The 20,319-nt window shown below is 37.2% G+C and overlaps 3 protein-coding genes and 2 non-coding genes across 6 annotated transcripts; 2 read left to right on the top strand and 3 right to left on the bottom strand.

Annotated features, from left to right (window-relative positions):
* Nucleotides 1–337: 337 nt before the first annotated feature.
* On the bottom strand, nucleotides 338–4,196 carry LOC113676569 (uncharacterized). 2 transcript variants are annotated; one of them, XM_027193238.2, is made up of 6 exons: nucleotides 4,084–4,196; nucleotides 3,751–3,842; nucleotides 2,781–2,921; nucleotides 2,431–2,574; nucleotides 1,010–1,146; nucleotides 338–442 (listed from the first exon to the last, which is right to left on the bottom strand). In XM_027193238.2, the coding sequence occupies exons 2-5, from the start codon at nucleotides 3,821–3,823 to the stop codon at nucleotides 1,022–1,024; spliced, it is 483 nt and encodes a 160-aa protein (XP_027049039.2). In that variant the 5' UTR covers nucleotides 3,824–3,842; nucleotides 4,084–4,196; the 3' UTR covers nucleotides 338–442; nucleotides 1,010–1,021. The 2 variants fall into 2 exon arrangements, with proteins under 2 accessions (XP_027049039.2, XP_027049040.2); XM_027193239.2 differs by lacking the exon at nucleotides 338–442 and adding an exon at nucleotides 662–803 and having other exon boundaries at nucleotides 4,084–4,187.
* A 2,366-nt stretch (nucleotides 4,197–6,562) lies between these two features.
* LOC113676531 (ZP domain-containing protein) lies at nucleotides 6,563–12,533 on the bottom strand. The gene is made up of 6 exons (XM_027193197.2): nucleotides 12,096–12,533; nucleotides 10,513–10,638; nucleotides 9,667–10,072; nucleotides 8,707–8,886; nucleotides 7,550–7,881; nucleotides 6,563–7,113 (listed from the first exon to the last, which is right to left on the bottom strand). The coding sequence occupies exons 1-6, from the start codon at nucleotides 12,166–12,168 to the stop codon at nucleotides 6,974–6,976; spliced, it is 1,257 nt and encodes a 418-aa protein (XP_027048998.2). The 5' UTR covers nucleotides 12,169–12,533; the 3' UTR covers nucleotides 6,563–6,973.
* A 1,889-nt stretch (nucleotides 12,534–14,422) lies between these two features.
* On the bottom strand, nucleotides 14,423–20,224 carry LOC113676535 (protein canopy 4). Its single transcript, XM_027193203.2, has 6 exons — nucleotides 19,915–20,224; nucleotides 18,700–18,826; nucleotides 18,245–18,339; nucleotides 17,767–17,891; nucleotides 16,796–16,913; nucleotides 14,423–14,757 (listed from the first exon to the last, which is right to left on the bottom strand). The coding sequence occupies exons 1-6, from the start codon at nucleotides 20,153–20,155 to the stop codon at nucleotides 14,633–14,635; spliced, it is 831 nt and encodes a 276-aa protein (XP_027049004.2). The 5' UTR covers nucleotides 20,156–20,224; the 3' UTR covers nucleotides 14,423–14,632.
* On the top strand, nucleotides 15,105–15,177 carry Trnat-ugu (transfer RNA threonine (anticodon UGU)). The gene has a single exon. It is a non-coding gene; the product is annotated as a tRNA-Thr (tRNA).
* On the top strand, nucleotides 16,136–16,208 carry Trnat-ugu (transfer RNA threonine (anticodon UGU)). Its single transcript has one exon. It is a non-coding gene; the product is annotated as a tRNA-Thr (tRNA).
* Nucleotides 20,225–20,319: the final 95 nt, after the last annotated feature.

The raw sequence follows: 20,319 nt of genomic DNA on the forward strand, positions 1-20,319 counted from the left end.
TGCTTTCAATGTTTTCGCTAATGCTAGATTTCAGAGAACTTAACTTCAATTAAAAACTTTCCGGTCGCTGTGTCGCCTCTCAGATGCATAACTGTTGGCTGGGGTTTATTGATATATATCCTTCATTTGTAGCTATTTCTTGTTACCTTAGCTTTGGGAGTAAATTATTGTGGATACATCATTTGAAAAAATGGTGGTGTTTGTAAAATGTGATACATTTAAGCAGTCAAAGGAGTAATGGTCTGCTGGCACCTTTAAAACATATAATACCCTGTTTTGTTGCAATTGGCATCGCATGCCTTGAATGGAGCCTCAATCAAAAATGAATTAAGGACAGTTTTCATGAGTGTGAATGTTTTATTGAATGTTGATTGAAATGTTACGTTCTTCGTGTAAGCGATGAATTGTTTGTCCTGTGGCACTTTTCAAGGATCATTTTCCACTATAAAAAAAGAAACGCAAAATACAGTCATGGTTAACAGTTGAACCAATTGAATGTTAAGAAAGGTGAGTATACATAGTTTAATTTCCTATTGGCTCAAGTAATGTTTATGATTATAAATCAGATATCATAGCAATTATATTAACATTACAAAATCATGTGCGAAAAGGTCTGAGTTCGAAATGCCTGAAGCTTTTGTCCAGGTAATACTCAGAATGATATTGTTCATTTTTAATTGTTTATTCTTTTGTTATGGTCAGTCGGCATTCTGCTGTCGAAATTGGTTGAGCTTTCACATTGAGAATTGAAACAACTTAGGCCAGGTCAAAACGCCTCCTCTCCACTCGTGCGCCCAACCCAACTGATTTATGATAGAAGAAGGATGTTTGAATTAGTTCAAGTAAATTGATAACACGAAAAATTTGGGGTACTTTGGGTCCAGATTTGAACAGAAAATACATCAGGTTGACGGATCAGGCCATTCAAAAAAGAAACGAAAGAGCACAGATTGGTGATTTGTATACCCTTTTTCACCATCCACACAAAGTTACAGTATTATCCACTCACATAACTTTTTAATTAAAAGCAGCATATTCTCCCTTTGCATTGTCCCATTCCATAGCTCTTTTTCTCGTCCTTATCACACACGTATTTACAGGTTCCCGATACACCATGATAAATGTAACAAGATCTCGTTTCCTCAACTGAAATTGAGAAACATTCTTGATATTATTCATATGGAATTTATGGAAATCAGCATGAATTGAAGGAAAAAACCCGCAGCAGTTCAGATTTGAAAATTATACAGTACATTGAAAGTACAGCACTGAAGCGTTGAATTAGGCAAATAAACACTTAAATTCTGCCGGAAAACGGCATGAACTTCATACTTGAATTATGCCACACCAGCAGCTCGTTCTGAGCTATGTGAAGACTTATGAAGATATTTTATTTTCTTTCTAGGCAAGAAGGAGCTCTGAAAGGTCGAGCTCTTAGTATCATGAAATTAAGAGATCCTCGCAGCTAAGAACACTACTGAAACGAGTAGTTGAAAATAAGACCTGAAAAAAATGCAGGCCCGTACGGTAGAGCGCTGCACCGGTATCGCAGAGATCATGGGTTCAAATATATGAATTTTTTTTCAGGTTCTATTTTCAACTACTCGTTTCAGTAGTATTCTTAGTTGCGAGGATCTCTTAATTTTATTTCTTCACCGCAGTGCAAATATATGAATTTCCTATATCTAAAATCATCACTCCTTGTATCAGTTTGGACATTTGATGTTAAAATATGGTGCCATAATCAGGGTGAAGTTTTCAGAAAATTTCCTTTTGATTTAATGCACCATTTTATCTAAGGGAGAGAGACGATGGTTGTTAAAGCGTAAAATGTAAATCAGTTACAACCCTTTATGATTAGATTTCGTTTTGGGAATCCAGATCGATAGGATTGGTGCATTTAAAAAAAAAACTTGAGGAATTCATGCACAACATTTTAACAAGAAAAAAATACTTAAAATGTTTCGCATAAAAATCTTAAATGTGAAGTCTCTTCCAACTACTCCTCATAACTATTCCAATTAAGAAAAACAAATATGTCACCCATCTAAAGTCATAGGTACGGGAAATATTATTGTCATGATAACAACAAGCATCGGCTCAGGATGGGAGTCGTTTCCAGCGATTCACAAGTGCTATCAAAGTTGCTTACTAAGCTGGATAAAGCATCATTTAGCTTCCACTGCGGTAAGGCCACTCAGCATGATGTACTTAGACATTCATTCTTTGATTGGGGGGGATCATATTCGGTTCCAAAGATTCTAAAGTGACATCATATTTGCTCAACGGGTTCTTTAAAGCACCATTTTGCGTTAGCTACGGAAGGTTAGAAAATGCCTGATGTACTCTGACACTCACTCGATTTTGGAAAGTAGTCGGAAAGGGTAAATTATGTTCGAACGTTTCAAAGGTACCATCAGAATTACTCACCAGGCTGTTTAAAGCACCATTTTGCGTTAGGTACGGTGGGGTCCCAACAGCATGATTTACTCAGACATTCATCCCTTGTTATCCCATAATGACCACACTCCTGGCGCTCAGAAGGAGCAACAGGGCAGAGTCCATCAGGGAGATCTGCAACACAATAAGTTACCTCTTTAGTAGTTATGAATACTTCCGTTGAAAAGGGCAGGCTCTTATCAGTAAGGATACCGAATGCAATTTTAAGAACAACTTCTCCATGTGGATTTTTCAGTAGAATCCCTGGGATGATACGTAGTTTAGCGAGAAGGCCTTTGAAATCATTTGAAATTATACTACATAGATGAGAAGGATCCTACTTTTATATTTCCTGACGAAACAGAACTTTGCCCAAGGATCACTGTCATCCCAGCAGCAGCCGCGCTTCTCGCAGGTTTCTTTGTCTATTCCAAGCCAACCGCATTCCCATCTGTATCTGGAGTTAACATCACAGCTGCCAACTTAGATGAAGATATAAAACACAGTAAATTATACGATTCGCAATCTGGTTGTGATGAAAGTGTAGCCAAGTCAATATATCATATCGTGTTTTTACCGTCGAAATAAGGAAAAAAAGTAGAGAACTGATAGTAAGAGAGCATAACAACCAGAAAAAAAGATGCAAAGACAACAGAAAAGAAAAACTAAGGACAAAAAAGACAAAGGGAGGAATCGTTGAGAATGAAATTATTGCTTAAATTTCATGGAATCAATGACGTTTGTTCGCTTACATTATCAATTTTATTGATAGAGCTGGTGTAAACAAGACAAAAGAAACTTTATGGCCATTATATCTGGAATAAATGCGTACTATGATAAGATCTTCTGTTCATTATTTGAAGAAGACAGAGAAAGACGAGAGAGATGAATAGCATAACAAAAAATGTTTACATCATGCCATTTTAGGTATACAATACCACAGCGGTTACAGATCTCAAATTTTACATTTTACAATTACTTTTTTATTCTTCTTTTCCATGCACTACTCTAGTGATAATTTAGGCTGGCACAACTGTCGGGGGCGAAGGTCTCACAATTGATAATCATGATTTAGCGATAATAGCGCAGATTCCAAGTGAGCATGAATAAATGTGCTTTATTGATTTTTAACTAAACTATCGGAATACATTTTTTGGCAAAAAAATCTGATTCTAAACTAGTGCGAGTGGAAATTTTTAAGTATGATTGCGCATTTCCAAGTTCAGTATCATCTGAAAAATAAAGAAACTTCTTCTTGAATGGAAACTATTTTTTTTTTCATCCCAGAATGCTTTACAGTGAAACTCATACCTTCATCTTGATGAGCGGGTTTCCCTAGCACGATTAATGCGTGAACGAGAAACAGAATGATCTCGAAGTTCATGTCCAGATGGATTTTTGTTCTGGCAGAAAAATAAAGTATCTATTGTATAAGCAAATTATCATTTTCTAGCGGAACCCCTAAAAAAAGCATTGCTCAAACTTAATTTCTTAAATTCCGTCGCTGAGAGGAGTTTTTTTTTTCTTTTTTTCGTTCGAGACGAGAGTCACCGACGCAGGAGAGATGATTAACTACTAACTTTAAAAGAGGAAGAAATCACCCAATATGATAATTAAAAATGATAGATTAGTTAAGAAACTTACCACGTAAAGGTCTCTGAGTAGTGTGTGGCCTTAAATTTTAAGAATTTGTCGGAGTAACTTGCCTGTGCGGGGCAGCACGTATTATGTATTCCCCTGACAAGAGGAGTGGCCACATATTACTTGTCAGAATCATTATCTAAATCTACAAGTCTATCGACACAAAAGCAAACTCTACGAACAGTAGCAAATGTTGTCTCAGCGGTGGCTTTCCAGGCCGTCTTTTGTTTTAGCATCACAGCTAAATGTACAGTGGACAAAACCAGCGGGTGAAAACAAAAGACTATGTAACCATTAAGTTACACAGCCGGCTTAATAGATTAGACAAACTTTGCCATTGAGGAAGAAAACAAACGACTATGTGCTTAGAGAACCTGAAAAAATGATATGATATCAGAAATAATTATAAAAATCTCTACTTGTTATCAAGATGATTTAGGACAAGATAGTGACTCAAGGAAGTGTTACGTTTTACCAAGAGAAAATTTATCTTCCTTATAGGGAGTATTGCGAAAGACTTTGTTTCACTTGCTTTCATTTGGAAGGGGGAAGGCACTGACAGGCTGAAAGTTTGGTGGTTTGTATTAGTGAACACGTGATATATATTTTATTTAGAACTTTGCTTGTGCGGCAGAGTAACACTTTTCATCTCTTCAAGTAATCAGCCCAATGCTTTGTTCCTCCCCTTAATGTAGTTTGGACAGCATGTTAATCTATCTAGGCTTTGTCTACTTACGAAGAACATTCAATTTACCGACTTCCCTAAGCGCAATAAATAGCGGGTTTTTTTTATTATTTTTTTTAAGGTTGTTGATAGGGATTTCCAATCATTTAACATTCGAGGACTTTATGAACTCAATTCTGATTGGTTAATCTCGTGTTCTACAAAACGCCACATTGGAACAGACTCTTGCGCTTCAGACTTATGGTGTTTCACCGCTTCAAATGATAGCTATAGGTACCAACTTCAATGAGAAGTGGTAAAGGTAATTTTCACACCATGTGCCTATTTCTCTTTTACATTTCGGTCAATATAGATTTCTCTATACTGACCGTACTGAATACGAGAGTTATTTACGGTGAAGTTGCAGAGATTTCATAGATCCACCGCCTTTAGAAGGGGGAAATTTTCGAGAGGGAGAAAAAAAGCAAAACGACAATTTTACGACGCGGCAAATGGTGCACGCCTGAAACGGAGCGTGTAGAGGTGCCGACAATGCAGCAAAACAAAAAGCGATCGTGGCCACCTCCATGGTCCATTATGTAATTCTTGTTTTTCTTCACCTCAGATGCTACACTGGTACAAAAACCATGAATGGTTTTAAAAGCCCGTCCTTTGACAAATTCATGCATGCACTTCGTGTTTAGCTTGTACGTCACCAATGGTCAAGTCAATCATGAAGAGAAGTATGCACAAGAGCACAACCCCCTCGAAAGCGGATTACAAACGGAAAAAATTGATATTTCAAATTTTGAAAGGACAATAATAGTCATATCCAGTCGACGCAGCACAACGTTAGTTGGAAATTTAAAGTAGTTGACTCACAAATGTCTCGTCCATTTCTGTCAAAATACAACACGTGATCATATACTAAACTCTGGACGCGCGATTTCGTCTCTCTAGCAGCTTGGAGGTGAATAATACACGCTAGTCACCTTCTGCTGGCCAATCAACGCACGCTTTGAGTATTTTTAACCTTATGGATATACTATTGCTTTTTACTTGAGTCCCCTTAACCTCCCATTTCAGTCTGGTGGTCTTTTGATGAAGGATTTGTTGGACCCTCGTGCACAGATTGAAGAGAATAGTGACAGAAGCACTACCGGTCATTAAAATCCATTTTAATCTACTTGTGTGATAATTACATATTCCCCTCTCATGGATTCACTTTTGCCGGGCTTATATTTGGCATTTTTTATTTTTCTTTCCCGTTAAAGTTCCCCTTTTAAGTGTTAGAGATCGTAGCCTGAGCAGAAGGAGAGATTTGCAAAGGGCGTCGACTGCTAAGTTGTGCAGTATGGCCTATGCAGCTGTACTAATTTGTACTGTATCCTTGCCGTTAACGACCGTTCTTGATTTGTTGAAACTTTTCTTGAAAATTTCCTTATATCAAACCTTGCTGTTATGTACTGTGCATCCACTGTGAGGAGCTCTGACAATAAGAAACTCGCCGTCAAGAATTGTGCTCATGAGACGTGGCTTTAAAGACAACTAACGCGTTAATGAGCATTTTGTGGTTTCAGATTACCATTTTTAACGATCCTTAGAAATGATATTCTATCAAATACTTAAATAATTTAATTAACTGCAGATGAACGCTCCAAATACAGGATCTGTGAAGAGCATGAAAGTCTTATAGCTGAAGGTATGTAACCGCTTAATGATTCTTTCCGTTATTGAATATTCTGTGTTTCTTTTATTCCACTCAGCCACTTAGTGAGATTGTTTAGGGACCTTTCACAGACAAGTCCTCGAGTAGACTTTGAGTAAATATTTTTTTTATTGCGCAGCTCTTACAAATTGGGGTTTTCGATCCATCTAAATACCAAGTGAGTTATAAGTTCCGTAAAGTGATAGGAAGAGCATTTTTTTAAATTTTAAGAAGCAACTATGGGTCTTCCAGTGTTAGTAAACGTTGGTTTTTGCATTCATCAGGGTGCGCTCAATATTACAGTTATCCTATAAGACAAAATATCTCCGGAGAAAAAAAATGATATCTTGATTTTTTCACGATAATTATTCAAAAGAAGACAGTAAAAAAATACAAAATTACATATTTCTTGTCGGATGAAGTATGAAATCCATCCTAAAGTGGTTACAGAGAGACATACATTTTAACAAGAACAGCATCAACACTGAGCAATTGAGGTCGGAAAATTCTCTATGACGTTATCACTTCTGCAGGTCCTCGTAAAGTGGTATGAACTGCTTTGCGACTCTCTGTTTGTTCGAAGTGACCTTCAGCCATATCATCCCCATTAAGCACAATACGATAAGCACACCCAGCGAGGCTAAAACAGGCGCGTGGAAACCTGATGAAGGAAAAGTGAGAAAATCAAGATTAGCTTGATCATGTTAGATCCTCGTCTGAGGAGGGTGGACCTTAAACATAATGAGATACACAAAAGTGGTGATGTTTCAAGCCAGTTATTGGGAAACTGATTGCTCGTTTGTCTAATCATCCGGATGAGAGTAGTCTTACAACGGAGTTTCGTCCTTGACAAAGAGTTACTTATCAACACCCTAAGCTCATATCATTTTCATGAATCGATGGCAGCTGTTTTTAGGACCTCTCTCACCTAAAAGATTAACGAACACAATCAACTGTAACTCCTGAGCTAAAAAAAACCATCTGCCAAATAATACTTTTTCTCGATTTAAAATATATTTTGGTCTTCTGTCTAGATAAATCTTCACCTCTCTGCCAGTAAATCCAAATGTTACAATGTGTTTACTTCAAATACTCGCCTGTTTTGAGTTTGAGCGTGCTCTTATCCAAGGCAACCGCTTCATCGACTTCTGCCTCCCTCTTATCGCGGTTCAGTGCGAGAGGGCCCTGGGCCAAAGCATATATGTCATCCGGGTTGTCATGAAGGACCTTCTCGCTTCTTCTTCTTCTCTGTATGCAGCCTTGGGCACACCTTGAGGCAGGATCTGCGGCGTCACAGACCTGAACCTGGCAATGAAAAAACACATACGGGTGCTTGCTGACATATTGAAAGGCCTCAAGGCTCCAGCGCTGAGACTGGTTGCCGGGGCTGTCATGGAATTGAAGTGTGTCATCATCGTCGACCGAACACCTGAGAAAGTAATAAAGTAGGCTTAGTTTTGTAAATTTTGACGGCCACTAGTTCTAGGGTAAAACTCTCACGAGTCACTTCTCTTGATAAAGTTTTTACTTTTCTCTTTACTAATAACTTCTGAGGTTCAGTTTTGTACGGTGGCCTTTAAGCGCCATTCTAAATAATGAAAAACAGTGGATATTAGTTTTGAAGCTATAACTAAGGATCCAAAGTTATAACTAAAGACAAAAGTTACAACTAAGGATCCAAATTTAGAACCACGGATCCAAAGTTTGTAAAGGTAACTTTGGATCCTTTGTAATGACTTAAACAACACGATCCAATTTTTTTTCATTCATGTAAAATGGCACTTACAGGCCATCGTCGTTTGATTACTTCATGAGAAAATAGTTCGAGTGATTGGAGAGATACACGCCCTGTGATTGGTTTCAATGAATCAACGAATATTTTATTGAAGAAATGGAGGGAAGAATATTAGCACTCTTCCATGAAACTAGTAAAAGGATAAATGGTGTAGATTTGCCTTTCCCCTAGTGGACAAGTTGCGGGTTGTAGTTTTTATCGAGGAAAAATAAATAAAATTTTAAAAAAAGGTACCTGCTGTTATAAACCACAAATGTTACGAGAAATCAGTTATTCTTCTCATGCACAATTTTTCATGATACGGAAAAGTGTCACCTAGTCTCCGTCACTTTCAAATGGTGATGGATTTTTTTTTAGGCAAAACTTGAAAAGCTCTCTAAAGTCCATTACTTTTAGACAAGCTTGCTGGACGTATGGCGCATAATGACGGGTGAAATTTACATCATGAAAAATACCCACCCGTCTTTAATAATATCATATCTGGGCTGGGAATTCCTGTCCTGAGAGGGGGTGGCATAGCAGTCCAAGGCCAAAATTGACAATGTTGTGTCAATGGTGTCGACACGGGCTTCAAAGTACACTCGTTCACGGATTGTGAACTCGACAGGGAAGTCATCCTGAGAGAAGGGCGCAGTGAATCTGTTTGAACAAAAATGTGGAAATACGATTAGACCTTACCTCTCGTGCTGGAAAGCTACGTCTGTCGAGGACGTGCAAGTAATTGTTGTTTTAGAAAAGCGATGTTCACACTTAGAAAAAACGTTATTGAAAGTATTTCTTCAAGGCATATGTTTGGAGATTTAGATACAAGAATCAGCCTTTTTGTAGTTAAAACATTCTCTTAGCCGCCTTTTGGATTGTTATCTTGATCATTCTGAGTCCACTAATGGGATACCATTAGTATCAATAAAATAATGTCTTCTCTGGAGACAAAAGCAAAGAGTAAGGCTTTTGAAAGCTATACGCGACATTTTCACCATTTGGTATACACTCGGTCATCCTCTCAGCACAAAAAAGGTTGCATTCTCTCAAATGTTGAAAATGTGACTTTGCGTTAAAAATTTAAGTTTCTCTTTCTATTTTAGTATACATATTGTTTTGAACGGTTAGTCTCAGAATTCAAATTCCCTTGAAGGTACAGCGCGACGGGATCCCACAATGTGGCGGTTAAGATTGATGATACATTGCATCAGAAGCAGAGTCTTATCAAAAATGCTTAAGATCCCTTTTTTAAATCAAGGGTTATTGCGAAGATTTTACCATGAAAATGTTCATTTTCCTCAATGGGTATTTTCTACAGAAAAGTTTTGTGCTTTTCCTCAGATTGAAAGCGAGTTTTTTTTTAGTTATTGGGAAATAGCCCAATCAAATCCAATTACATTACAATTACTCATTTACTATTGTAAAGACTTGTCTTACTCTGGACTTCTGAACAAATCCAGACTGAGAGTGAACTTTCCAAATCCCTTTGAAGACAAAACAATCTTCGTGCTCGATGGTCTGATTCCAATGGAGGACACCACACCCCATTTGGAATAATAGCAGTGGAAGGGGATCATAGCATCGCGCACGCGTGTCACAATCTGGTTTTCTTTTATGGGGATTTCCGACACCATGTTGCTGTATATGGCATGATCCTTAGTATGCTTCAGAATTGTACCACATTCATCGGTTTTGGTTTGAAGGAAAAAGTGAGTCTCATTTTCAGTGGCTGTACACTCTGGATCTATGAGCCTCAAATGCTCACGGTCTAAACCCAAAAGGAGAGACTTGGGTAGAGTGATAGTCATCTCGTCCTGACCACAGTCTACTTCCACTCCTTCGGCTGTTGAAAAAAAGAACAGATTTAATTTCAAGGTTCTGCAGTGTTAAATCAAATGCCACAAAGGACATAGACAGCATGAAGAATAAACTTGGAACCTTTATCGCCGAAATTTGGCTGCAAAATCAGGGTAATAATATAGCCATAAGAAAGATTTTGTGCTGCACATAATTATATCGGCAAGAATAAGCTTATCATTGAGCAAAAGGGCCGATCTCCATAAAAAATTATTTTTACCACACACCTGTAAACTCTTAACAGTGATCATAAATTGATTGTGTTGTCTGATCTCCCAAGGGAGGGTGCAATTATTGTTGGAAGAGGTGACTATTATTTCGAAAACCTTAATGGAATTCACCATGAGAAAGGAAATCATACATACATAACACGGGCGATTCCTGATAATCTTCCAAACATATTTCCTGTGGTTTTGTTCTACTTACCAATACAATGTCGCTGGTCTTGTGCAACGCTGAACTCTGGATCTGAGCAAGCGCAGTAGTAACTGCCATTGGTATTCACACAAATATCTTGACAGTGTCCATTCTGGTCCAGACACTCATTAACATCTGAAAGAAAGAAGACGTTTCAACTAAAACAAAAGTCTCGTTAAATCAGTAGGAAATGTAATGATGTCTAATCTATGCCCAGCAAAGAAGACAAACGGACAATTAATCGTCTTAGCAGAGGTGTGATCTATAATAGTAAAAGGCCATTAACAATGGAATTTTGTTGGCGATTTGAGTTCAGCTTTCTTTCTTTCTGTCCATATTAGCTCTGATCTCCCACCTCTCGTTATAATGACCCCATTATCGATCAAAGAGGGCTAAATACCTTAGCTGAAGAAATATTTAGATTTGAAAAAAGCTGTATGCCGCGGTTTTACAGTTAGTGATTCCCCTGACATCGCAGTGAACGTATTTTGCTCAAAACAGGGAAAATTATTTATTTAGCATTCCTGTTCATTTAACTTAGCCGATAACAAAATGTCTGTCAATCATACGCGAGTCGGTTTAGTTTACCGAACCAAGATTAGTTGCGTCATCAACGAGCTACTTGAGTCATACGCTTTTAATGCACGGACAAAGAAAAGTTCACCAACACAGCCACTGAACATCATATCCCCAAATTTTGGGTTTTGTGTTTCGAGAGAAGGACCAAAGCTCTTATATTGAGCTATAAAATAAAAAATATATCAAAATAACATGTAAATTAAAAAAAAGTTGTGGTTTTCAAGTCAATGAATAGAATTTTTCAGGTTGGACAAACACTATTATTTTAGACGTTCGCCGTGGGCGTCTATTCAAATGCGTCTGTTTTGTTTCTAAACAGGAAAAAATTATCTATTCACTACTCTGTACAATAATTAATCAAAAAGAAGGGATAGAAAGAAACTTGAACTTTTGACGCCTAAAAGAAGCTGTATCCATTAATACTACAAGCTTGCAATTTTTTTTTTCCTAAGGGTGTTAGACGACGAATAGGAGAAGGGGAAATAGAGAGAAGGGAGGGGGAGCGGGGAAGGAGCTGGGACAAATTATCGATGATTAAAAAGAGTTACAAGTATGAAGCTCATTATTGTTATTATTATCAGAGCGAACCCAGCAAAATTTAACAATACAGTTAAGGTGTCAAATTGCCGTTAAACATCAAATTTTCGAAAATATTCTTTAAATATTTTTTCATGAATATGTTAATAAATTTGCCTGAAAACTCAGAACTCTATCGATGTCACATCATGACCGTTCTTTGAGTAAACAGTAGATTGTTGCCTGATTTTGGCCAAACAGGAAATTTTAGAAAATACGGCCGAGCTATTGTAAATCTCGACTTTGATTTCATTCGAAAACTCAAGTTTTTCCGAAGACCAGTATTTCTTTAAAGTTTCAGAAAGCTCTTTCGCGTTATTTGTACGTTTTTCAAAGCGAAGTTCATTTTGTAGATATCATCAGTGCTGCAGTTAGTTCAAAGCTAAGTAATGTCAACAAGAGAATAAATAATCATCTATCATATAATTATATCTTACCTTCATATCCTTTGGCAGAAATTGCAAAAAGCAGAAAGATGGCATAGAACATTGTTTCTTGCTTCAACGTCATCTTGAAGCCAATAAGTAAACAACGATACCAGTATTAATTTGTACGCTGTAGACGCTCTCTCGCGATATACTAAGTGACCTCGAAGACTTTTTTTCCGCATTGCTCATCTTAATGTAGAGTTTAACACGGTTTTCGTAGGTACCCGGAAAAACATGCATTGGATCTGAAACTTCTATTGTCATAAATACAATAGAGTAGTTTCTCTGACGAAAGCGTATGACAATGCTTTAGTAGCTTCCCTCAGGAAAGTTGTAATTAGCAATTAGAATATAACAGGAAAAATTATTCGGGCATTTCATTTAAATCGTGTCAGAACGAGAGAATATCACGAGTCCCTAGTAAGTCACTTGGGACTCGTTTAAGACATGGAATTCAAAGAAGTTTCTTTATTTGTTCCTCTGCGAGTAAACATGAAGTATTTACGACTAATTTTGTGTCATTGCAGGCTGGTTACGGCTATCTAATGGCGCGCGTCGTGAATAAAGATTCTTGACCTGTGAACTCTACCCAATCATTTTAAAATGCAAGTCGTGGTAGAATTTGTAAATATCCTTAACAAAAGTTTTTTTTTTGTACTAGTCTTTGGTGTTCCATGGCAAAAAAAAAACATATATTTGAGAATCGGTATGAAACTGATAAGCTGGGTACACATTAATTTCTCCTCGCTGTTCATGCATTTTGACACGATGAACAAACTCTTGTTGATAACACTCCAAGCGTGAGGCAACACAGATGCAAATTAGTTGTCAATAACGTGCTTCTTAAGCCGATTTAAAGAATCAGTGAATAGTGTAAACTTTGAAGGGCTTTCATTTCAATTTTGGTCGGATCAAGAGTTCTTCTTTTCAGTGTTTATTCGTGAAATGCTCTTTGTCATGTCATGAAGAGCCCGAACGGGGTTAACCGATAAGCGGCAAAGGGCGTAAAAAATAAAACTGAATACCAACAAAACGCAAAAAAAATATTGATTGGCGACAAGAAAATACTAATCGACAAGCGGAATGGTCCACCATTATATTATCCGTATTTGTTCTCAGGAAAAAGAGCATTTTAGTGCAGGAGGTAACCACTTTAATTTAAGATTCAATTAACTATAAAATTTTCTGTTCGTATATTTATGCGTCTGGACTTGTGACGGTGTGGATTAATGGCAGCTGTCTTAATGATGCTTCTTCAAGAGAGAATAATGGGACTGAAAAGCTGGGTTATCTGTGTTTGTTCGACTGAAATTAAGTTTGGACATCGGACGTTGGTTTCCGGAGAAGTCCGGAGAGCTTAATTCTGAAGTTTTTATTAGTATGAATTGCAGCAAAAATGTGGCAAAAGACCCAAAAAATTCCCTTTGTAAGGATGGTAGTGCCACAAATCAGTGCGTTTTCGAAGACGTCACGGAAAAAGATATTCGTTATTAAGAATTTATAACGTATTAAAAAGGCTAAAGTGGGCGTGTTGCTCTCTGTCTCTCATCTTGATTACTTCGCAATAAAAGCTTTGGTGATTTTATCGGCACTTTATTGGCAAACAAAGGAGGAATAAATGATCATTTTTCTCATAGAAACCCGAGTTAATGAGGTTGAAGTGCAATGAAATGATGAGTCTTAAAATTGGCTAAAATACGTAACAAATATGAATGATTATTTTACATTTTAATCATTAAGTGAGATTTACCGACTACCGACAAAGGTCGAAAATTTTAACCGACCGCCGACAAAGCAATCAAATTCTAATTGTCACTTGGCTCGACTTAACCTCTTAAAACTAATATTACCCTCTCTGACACGACAATGACTGCATAAATTGATTGTAAAGTTACCTTATCAACGTCTCCCACAACTGAGACGTTCACGATAGTTTCAAGACAACTGCGACAAATGAATTACCCGGTGACTTCGATTCCCTTCTTGCGGAATATTTCAAGAACACAAAAGCTGGAGGTACTTTTGTTTGTCAAAAATGAACAGATATAGTCATTTGAAGATCATCGTAGTTCTCTTGTGGAATGAAATTACGTTTATCTAACTCGTTTTGGGAATAACTATCGGACAGAACTGTATAAGTTTAGTACTTCGTGTAGTATGCATAAATTAGCTGGTGGATCCCTCCTACAGACTTTATGTGATTTTTATAACCATAAATAATTTCGCTCTGATTTGGAATCACATCCCCATTGCTGGTTGTCGATATTGTTACGGTCTCGGCTGTACATACTGCATCATTTAACACGCGTTTTAACTGAATTTTCCCACTCAGAAGACCATTTGTAAGAAATTTTATTTGCAATATTTGCGTTTAATCGGGACAGCCTTATGATGTACGATTTTTGTAACAAAATCAGACGTTATTTATATGCTAAAACTTGGATGGACGATCACTAAAGTCGTTTTGGCTTTAAAAGGTCATCCTCAACGGCATATTTTCAATTTGGTGCGCCTTTCCCATATTCTTCAACTCTCACACAGTCTGATTACAACTCCCAGCGCTTATCATCTCTCATTGGTATGTCTGGTTTAGGGGCTGGTATGGTAGATTTGTCATCCTGTATGAATGAGTAGTAATCTTCTGGCATATTTGTTGAAGCATTTAGGCAATCTTGGGAAAAGAAAAATATGCGTTAACAGGCTAATTCAAAGCGATCCTTGCAGTTATGAACACTACTCAATTAGTAGTGAAAATAAGGCCTGAAAAAAATTCAGGCCCGTACGGGATTTGAACCCATGACCTCTGCGATACCAGTGCAGCGCTCCACCAGCTAACATAACAAGCCAACTGGGAGCTGCTTCTTATGTTGATTCCGAAGAAACCGTCGAAGTGGTGAATAAATTTACATCCCGTTCTCAAGAAATCACTATTTAAAGACGGGTCATTGTTCTTCGCTGGGGGAGAGGGAAGGTAGGGTTCGAACAATTATGGGGGGATCACAAATGTGATATGTGGTCGCCTCGTTAGCTCAGCGGTTAGAGCACTGGTCTTGTAAACCAGGGGTCGAGAGTTCAATTCTCTCACGGGGCTGGGCAAGTTTCCTTTTTGTCCTCTTCAAATAAAAAAAAAGTTTCAAATTATTGAAATATTTGTTAGATTTAGAGTATGGTCTAAAACAATTATCTGATATTGTGTTAACTTTTTTTCATTTGTGTGTCTATTTTTGGTGAAGGAGACTGCATTGATGGTGTGCTGTGATTGGCCAACAATTACGTCATATCTTATCCTAAAGGCAGGGTGGCTTGATCAATCCTCTGAGGCCCTGATTCTAGAAATTGTCTTCTGACAATTATCCAACATAAGATGAAATTTGTTTCTCTCTTTTTCAACAGATCAATTCATATGTGGATTCATTTTATGAGAAGCCAATCTTGAGCTATGTAGATTTGATTTTCTTGGGTACTGGGTCATAATTTGTTTGCTAACAAAACACTGATTTATCGGTTTTATTTATTCATTACATCCATTTTGAAATCACGAGATCCTTGGAATCTAATAAGCGCTTTGCTTACCAATCGCATTTTTTTTTCTCTAAATCACATCTTTTTCCTAGCCAATGAGAAAGCTTTATTAAACAAAAAACCAATCAGATTTTTAAATCTGCTTGTTTTAAGTTTGTTTTCAAGTAACCAATCAAATTACAAGATTTGAGAGACAACTTTTGCAAATTTTTTTATTGTGTCAACAAAATATTTGTGCGGATTAAAAAACTTGTATTTGAGTGGTTATTGGCCTCCTGGTGGAGTGCAATTTTGGTATAGAATTATAATTGTGATTTCAAATCAAACTCGCGCTGCGTGCTCGTTCGATTTTGAAAAAACGCATCAATTACTATTATTCATCAACTGTAATCTCAATAATTGGGAGCTGAAAACATTAATCATCGTCTAAGGATTTTTCGGGGATCACATCAAGTTCCTCCAACCCCCTCCACCTCTTCCCCCAGGGCTGTAAATAATGATTAATCCTGGCATTATCACAAGTGGCCGCCTCGTTAGCTCAGTGGTTAGAGCACTGGTCTTGTAAACCAGGGGCCGAGAGTTCAAATCTCTCACGGGGCTGAGCAGGCCTTCCTTTTTGTTCACTTCAAATCAAAGTAGAAAACAAGTTTCCAATCACTGGTAAATTTGCTAGATTTAGAGTATGGTCCAAAACAATTCTCTGATGTTATATTTAAGTTGATTAATTTGCGTGTCTATTTGGTGAAGAAGACTGCATTCATAGCGTGCTATGATTGGTCAACAGTTGCGTCATATCTTGCCCTAAACGCAAGGTGGCTGTATCAATGAGAAAGCTTTATTAAACACAAAAACCAGTCAGATTTCTAAATCTACTTGTTTTGAGTAACCAATCGAGTAACCAATCAAATTACAGATTTGAGAGACAACTTTTGCAAACATTTTTACTGGATCAACAAAATATTTGTGCAGACTAAAAAATCCTGTATTTGAGCGACTGGATTTTGTAATTTCAAATGAATTTAATAAAGTGGTTATTGTACTGAGTAGGTGCAATTTTGGGATGAAATTATGCTTGTGATTTCAAATCAAACTCGCGCTGCGTGCTCGTTCGATTTCGAAATAACGCATCCATTACCGTTATTCATCGACTATAATCTCGATATTTGGGAGCTGAAAACAATACGTACCTTGTTCATTTTCGTCCAGAATTCGTTCTACACACAGCCAGTCCATTAGATTTTCCTTTAGACTACTTAAGTACCACTGCGTTATATCATCCTCATGGCTTTCCAACATATGAATACACTGAGAAACAAAGGGCATCAGAGAATATTTAATCAAAAATAATTGTTAAAATGATAATGATAATGCTGATAGTCCCTTAGACTTGATCCCATTTTTTTCATTCATTTATTATCAGCTAACTCGACCTCAGTGAACTGGAACTTCCTAATTTTACTTTCCTTGGCTCATATTTACCCTGATAACTGAACTTGAACTAAAAACGTCGTTCGATAAATGTAAAAATGTCAAAATAGTGCCGATTGAACGTCCCATTCTTTAATCGCGATTGATATGGAAGTGATAGCTTGCATTTATGAAAACGTAACACATTTAGATAAATCTCCCAAACGATAGGTTCTTGAATAGAATCCTTTATGAAATAAACTCAGTGTTTGAAAACGGCTTTTGATTGGGTAAAAATGGTAAAAAATATTCCTTTTTGATAATTAACAGGATAATTGAAATACAACATCAATCCCAATAACCCGACCCCACCCCCCTCCTAAATCAAACAAGCACTTCCTCGCTGATGTCAATAGATAACGAAAGACTACTTCTTGTGCCCGAGGGCCAGTGAGATGTGTCCTCTGCGTGTTCCAAATGCCAGAAATGATTGAAGATTAAACACGCCATATATTCTTCATTGGGGATTCAAAACGCTAATACACTCTGCGAATACTCAAGAAAAAACAGACTGTTTCGACCTGAACCCACTTCGTCCGTTTGAAACACTTTCTCCGCTCAGTGTGTGGATAGAGCGGTTTGACTGGCAAGTTTTGCCATTTGAAAAACGGCCTTTATTTGAGTTAATAAGAATTTTAGCCTGGGAGGAAAGGCAGAAAGGGTTGAATAGATGGAGGCGAAACTTGTTTACCTTGAATTTGAGTCTCCCCATTTCATAAGTGTAGTCTTCTACGACTTCATCCGGTAGCTCGTAGTTAAGTTTAACTTTTGATTTCTCTTGCATATCTTCCAAAACTTCTCGAAGTTGACTTTTAGCTGAAAAATAAAAAAGAATTATTATGCCGTATTCCAACTGCAAGTCTAACCCTGACAGCTACATCGCTCGTAATGATAGAATTTACAGGTCCGATTGTCTAATTAATAAATAGATTACGTGTTATCATGTGTTTGATCAGTTACTTTAGTAGATCACAAATGACGTAAAGTGTTGTATTTTTGACGTCATCTGTGCGTCTGTCCTCCAATAGTCTAACACAAAGTTTTACTGACAGTGATGGAATCTACAAAACATGCATGCTCCTTTTAAGGTTCTCGTCAAATTTTCTTTTCTAAATACTGTACAAAGTATCTTTGAAATTTTGTTCGGATGAAATAACTGGGTCACAAACCTCCTTTAATGTAAGGAAATTCAGGACCAGGCCTGGCGCGGTAAAGTTTCATTCTCTCGCACAAATTGTCCAAGACGTCCAAGAGACGAAGCTCCCTTAAAGGATGAAATACACGTGATAAGATATCTGTGGTCAGCTGACACGGGTTGGAAACAGCCAACTTGGACATGTTATATTATGCTAATATTGTCGAGATGCACGAACAGGGTGGTAGCGCATTGAACCCTTCAGTTGATATGATTCTCATATCTCCTCTCAAGCTGGTGAACATTTCCCCGTCACTAATTTGAGAGAACTGGTGTTCTATGAGGGTTAAATCTTTCAGCTGATGAAAGTTGTCTATTCTCATCAACTGTTTGCAGAATAACGTATTGTCATGCTAAGGAGAGTTTACATACGAATCACACCAAGGAGTTAAAGGGGTTGGGGTTTTGTACGCGGTAGGAAGAACTCACGATTTTTCATAATGGATACTTTTCTCCTGATTGTCTAGATCTTCAAGTAAATATCCTCGAGGTACATCTTCCCGACGATTCGTTTTCTTCATTTGCTCTAGAAACTCGGTAACAAGAAGTCGACACACTGAAACAAAATAGATATGTTTATTTAATACCGTAAGCTGCCGCTTATAATCCGTGGGCTCATACAACTTCGTAGGGGTTCATAGGTGGGATAATAAACAGAGGGGCTTACTTGCGGGGGACACGTATGACAGGAATAGAAAAAGCGCTTCGGAACGAGCTATAGAAATGCTGATCAAAATGGGTTTTGTTTTCATTGGTTTTTAATCAGGCTTCAATATGTCACAGTAAATCCAATACTTTTTACTACATTTAGAAAAGAATTAAAACCAACTGGAAAATAACAAAACGGAAGTTCAGACGTACTTTTCCCTCGCAGTTCGTCTTTCACAATCAAAAATAATTAATGAACTTATTGTTCCGTAACAATTTTTCAAATTTACTGTTTGATGTCGCAGAGAGTTCTCAGAGTAAACAAGAAAAGCTAAAAGAAGACATGAGAGCGGGAGGGTTTATGACCGGACGAATTTTCTGTTTTCAGGTAGATGGGCCTATAACCAGGGCAGCTTATAAGTGGAGAGGAGGAAGGGCTTATGAGCGGCAATTTATGGTATCCTTAATGTTCTTTTACTTTTCATGTGTCAATTCAAAACCTGTTTAGCAAGGTGATGTAGCTAGATTTCAAACTAAGGTTAATTTTGTGAAAACGGCCTTTGAAAAGTAAACCATACTATTAAAAGCTACAAACCAGAGCTTTAAAAGAGTTTAACGACGATAATTATGCGATGTGAGAGTCGTTCAAATCTGATACTGATAGAAAGATCTCACAAGCTTTTCAGATCCTAGTTGAATGTAACCATGCGGTAAAATGTTCTCTACAGAAAACTAAGAGAATTACGTGTGGCTTAATTTTAAATTTTTTTTAAAATTTAACTTGAGAAACAATTCAGTCAAAGATTTTGTTTAAAAACGGACTTATTTTGAAATTTTCACACAACTTTAACCGATATGAGGTACTAAGATATACTGTAGTTATTTCCACAGTAATAACGGCTAAATCAGTTAATTGTAGCAATCAAGTTTTGTTCGTCATATTTTTTACCTGAGTTTAATTTTACAATCTTGTTTAAGACGTACAACATTGCTTACCTTGGCATTTTGTGGGTCTTAAATTAGCTCCCTGGTGAAACTTTGTAATATATGGATTAATTTTCTTCTCTTTATCTGCTCCAGGTCCTACTTTTATCCTCTCCTCGCATAATATGTTCCGTATAACAAACAAGACATAAAGACTTGAAAAAAGTAATGGTGATGCCGTTAAATACATTCTGAAACAAGAATGAGCACTTTTAAAACGATTCCCCTTTCCTTCACAAACGTTGGTCCACATAAAATTGTGTGGATTTTTTTCGGCAATGTTTTTAATTTTAATGTTCGAAAGTTATATCAGTATTATGATTTGATGTTTTCTTATGTAAGCGATTATGCTATCTGTGAACTACTGATTGGCTCTTTTAAGCAACTTTCAATGTAACACAAACAGCTGAGCAAACA

Source organism: Pocillopora damicornis, chromosome 9 (assembly GCF_964200805.1).
Source record: "Pocillopora damicornis chromosome 9, jaPocDami1.2, whole genome shotgun sequence".
In the NCBI taxonomy this organism is placed as follows: domain Eukaryota; kingdom Metazoa; phylum Cnidaria; class Anthozoa; order Scleractinia; family Pocilloporidae; genus Pocillopora; species Pocillopora damicornis.

Bases quoted from the DNA above. Each gene is read 5' to 3' on its own strand.
- LOC113676531 (XM_027193197.2), bottom strand. From the start codon at position 12,168: ATGACGTTGAAGCAAGAAACAATGTTCTATGCCATCTTTCTGCTTTTT. The intron at 10,639-12,095 runs GTAAGATATAAT...TCTTTCTTTCAG, and splicing joins TTCTGCCAAAGGATATGAAG to ATGTTAATGAGTGTCTGGAC. The intron at 8,887-9,666 runs GTAAGACAAGTC...TTGTTCAAACAG, and splicing joins GATTTGTTCAGAAGTCCAGA to ATTCACTGCGCCCTTCTCTC.
- LOC113676535 (XM_027193203.2), bottom strand. From the start codon at position 20,155: ATGTGGACCAACGTTTGTGAAGGAAAGGGGAATCGTTTTAAAAGTGCT. The intron at 18,827-19,914 runs GTAAGCAATGTT...ATTTTGTTTCAG, and splicing joins AAGACCCACAAAATGCCAAG to TGTGTCGACTTCTTGTTACC. The intron at 17,892-18,244 runs GTTTGTGACCCA...TTTATTTTTCAG, and splicing joins ATTTCCTTACATTAAAGGAG to CTAAAAGTCAACTTCGAGAA.
- LOC113676569 (XM_027193238.2), bottom strand. From the start codon at position 3,823: ATGAACTTCGAGATCATTCTGTTTCTCGTTCACGCATTAATCGTGCTA. The intron at 2,922-3,750 runs GTATGAGTTTCA...TCTTCATCTAAG, and splicing joins ACCCGCTCATCAAGATGAAG to TTGGCAGCTGTGATGTTAAC. The intron at 2,575-2,780 runs GTAGGATCCTTC...ATTGTGTTGCAG, and splicing joins TTTCGTCAGGAAATATAAAA to ATCTCCCTGATGGACTCTGC.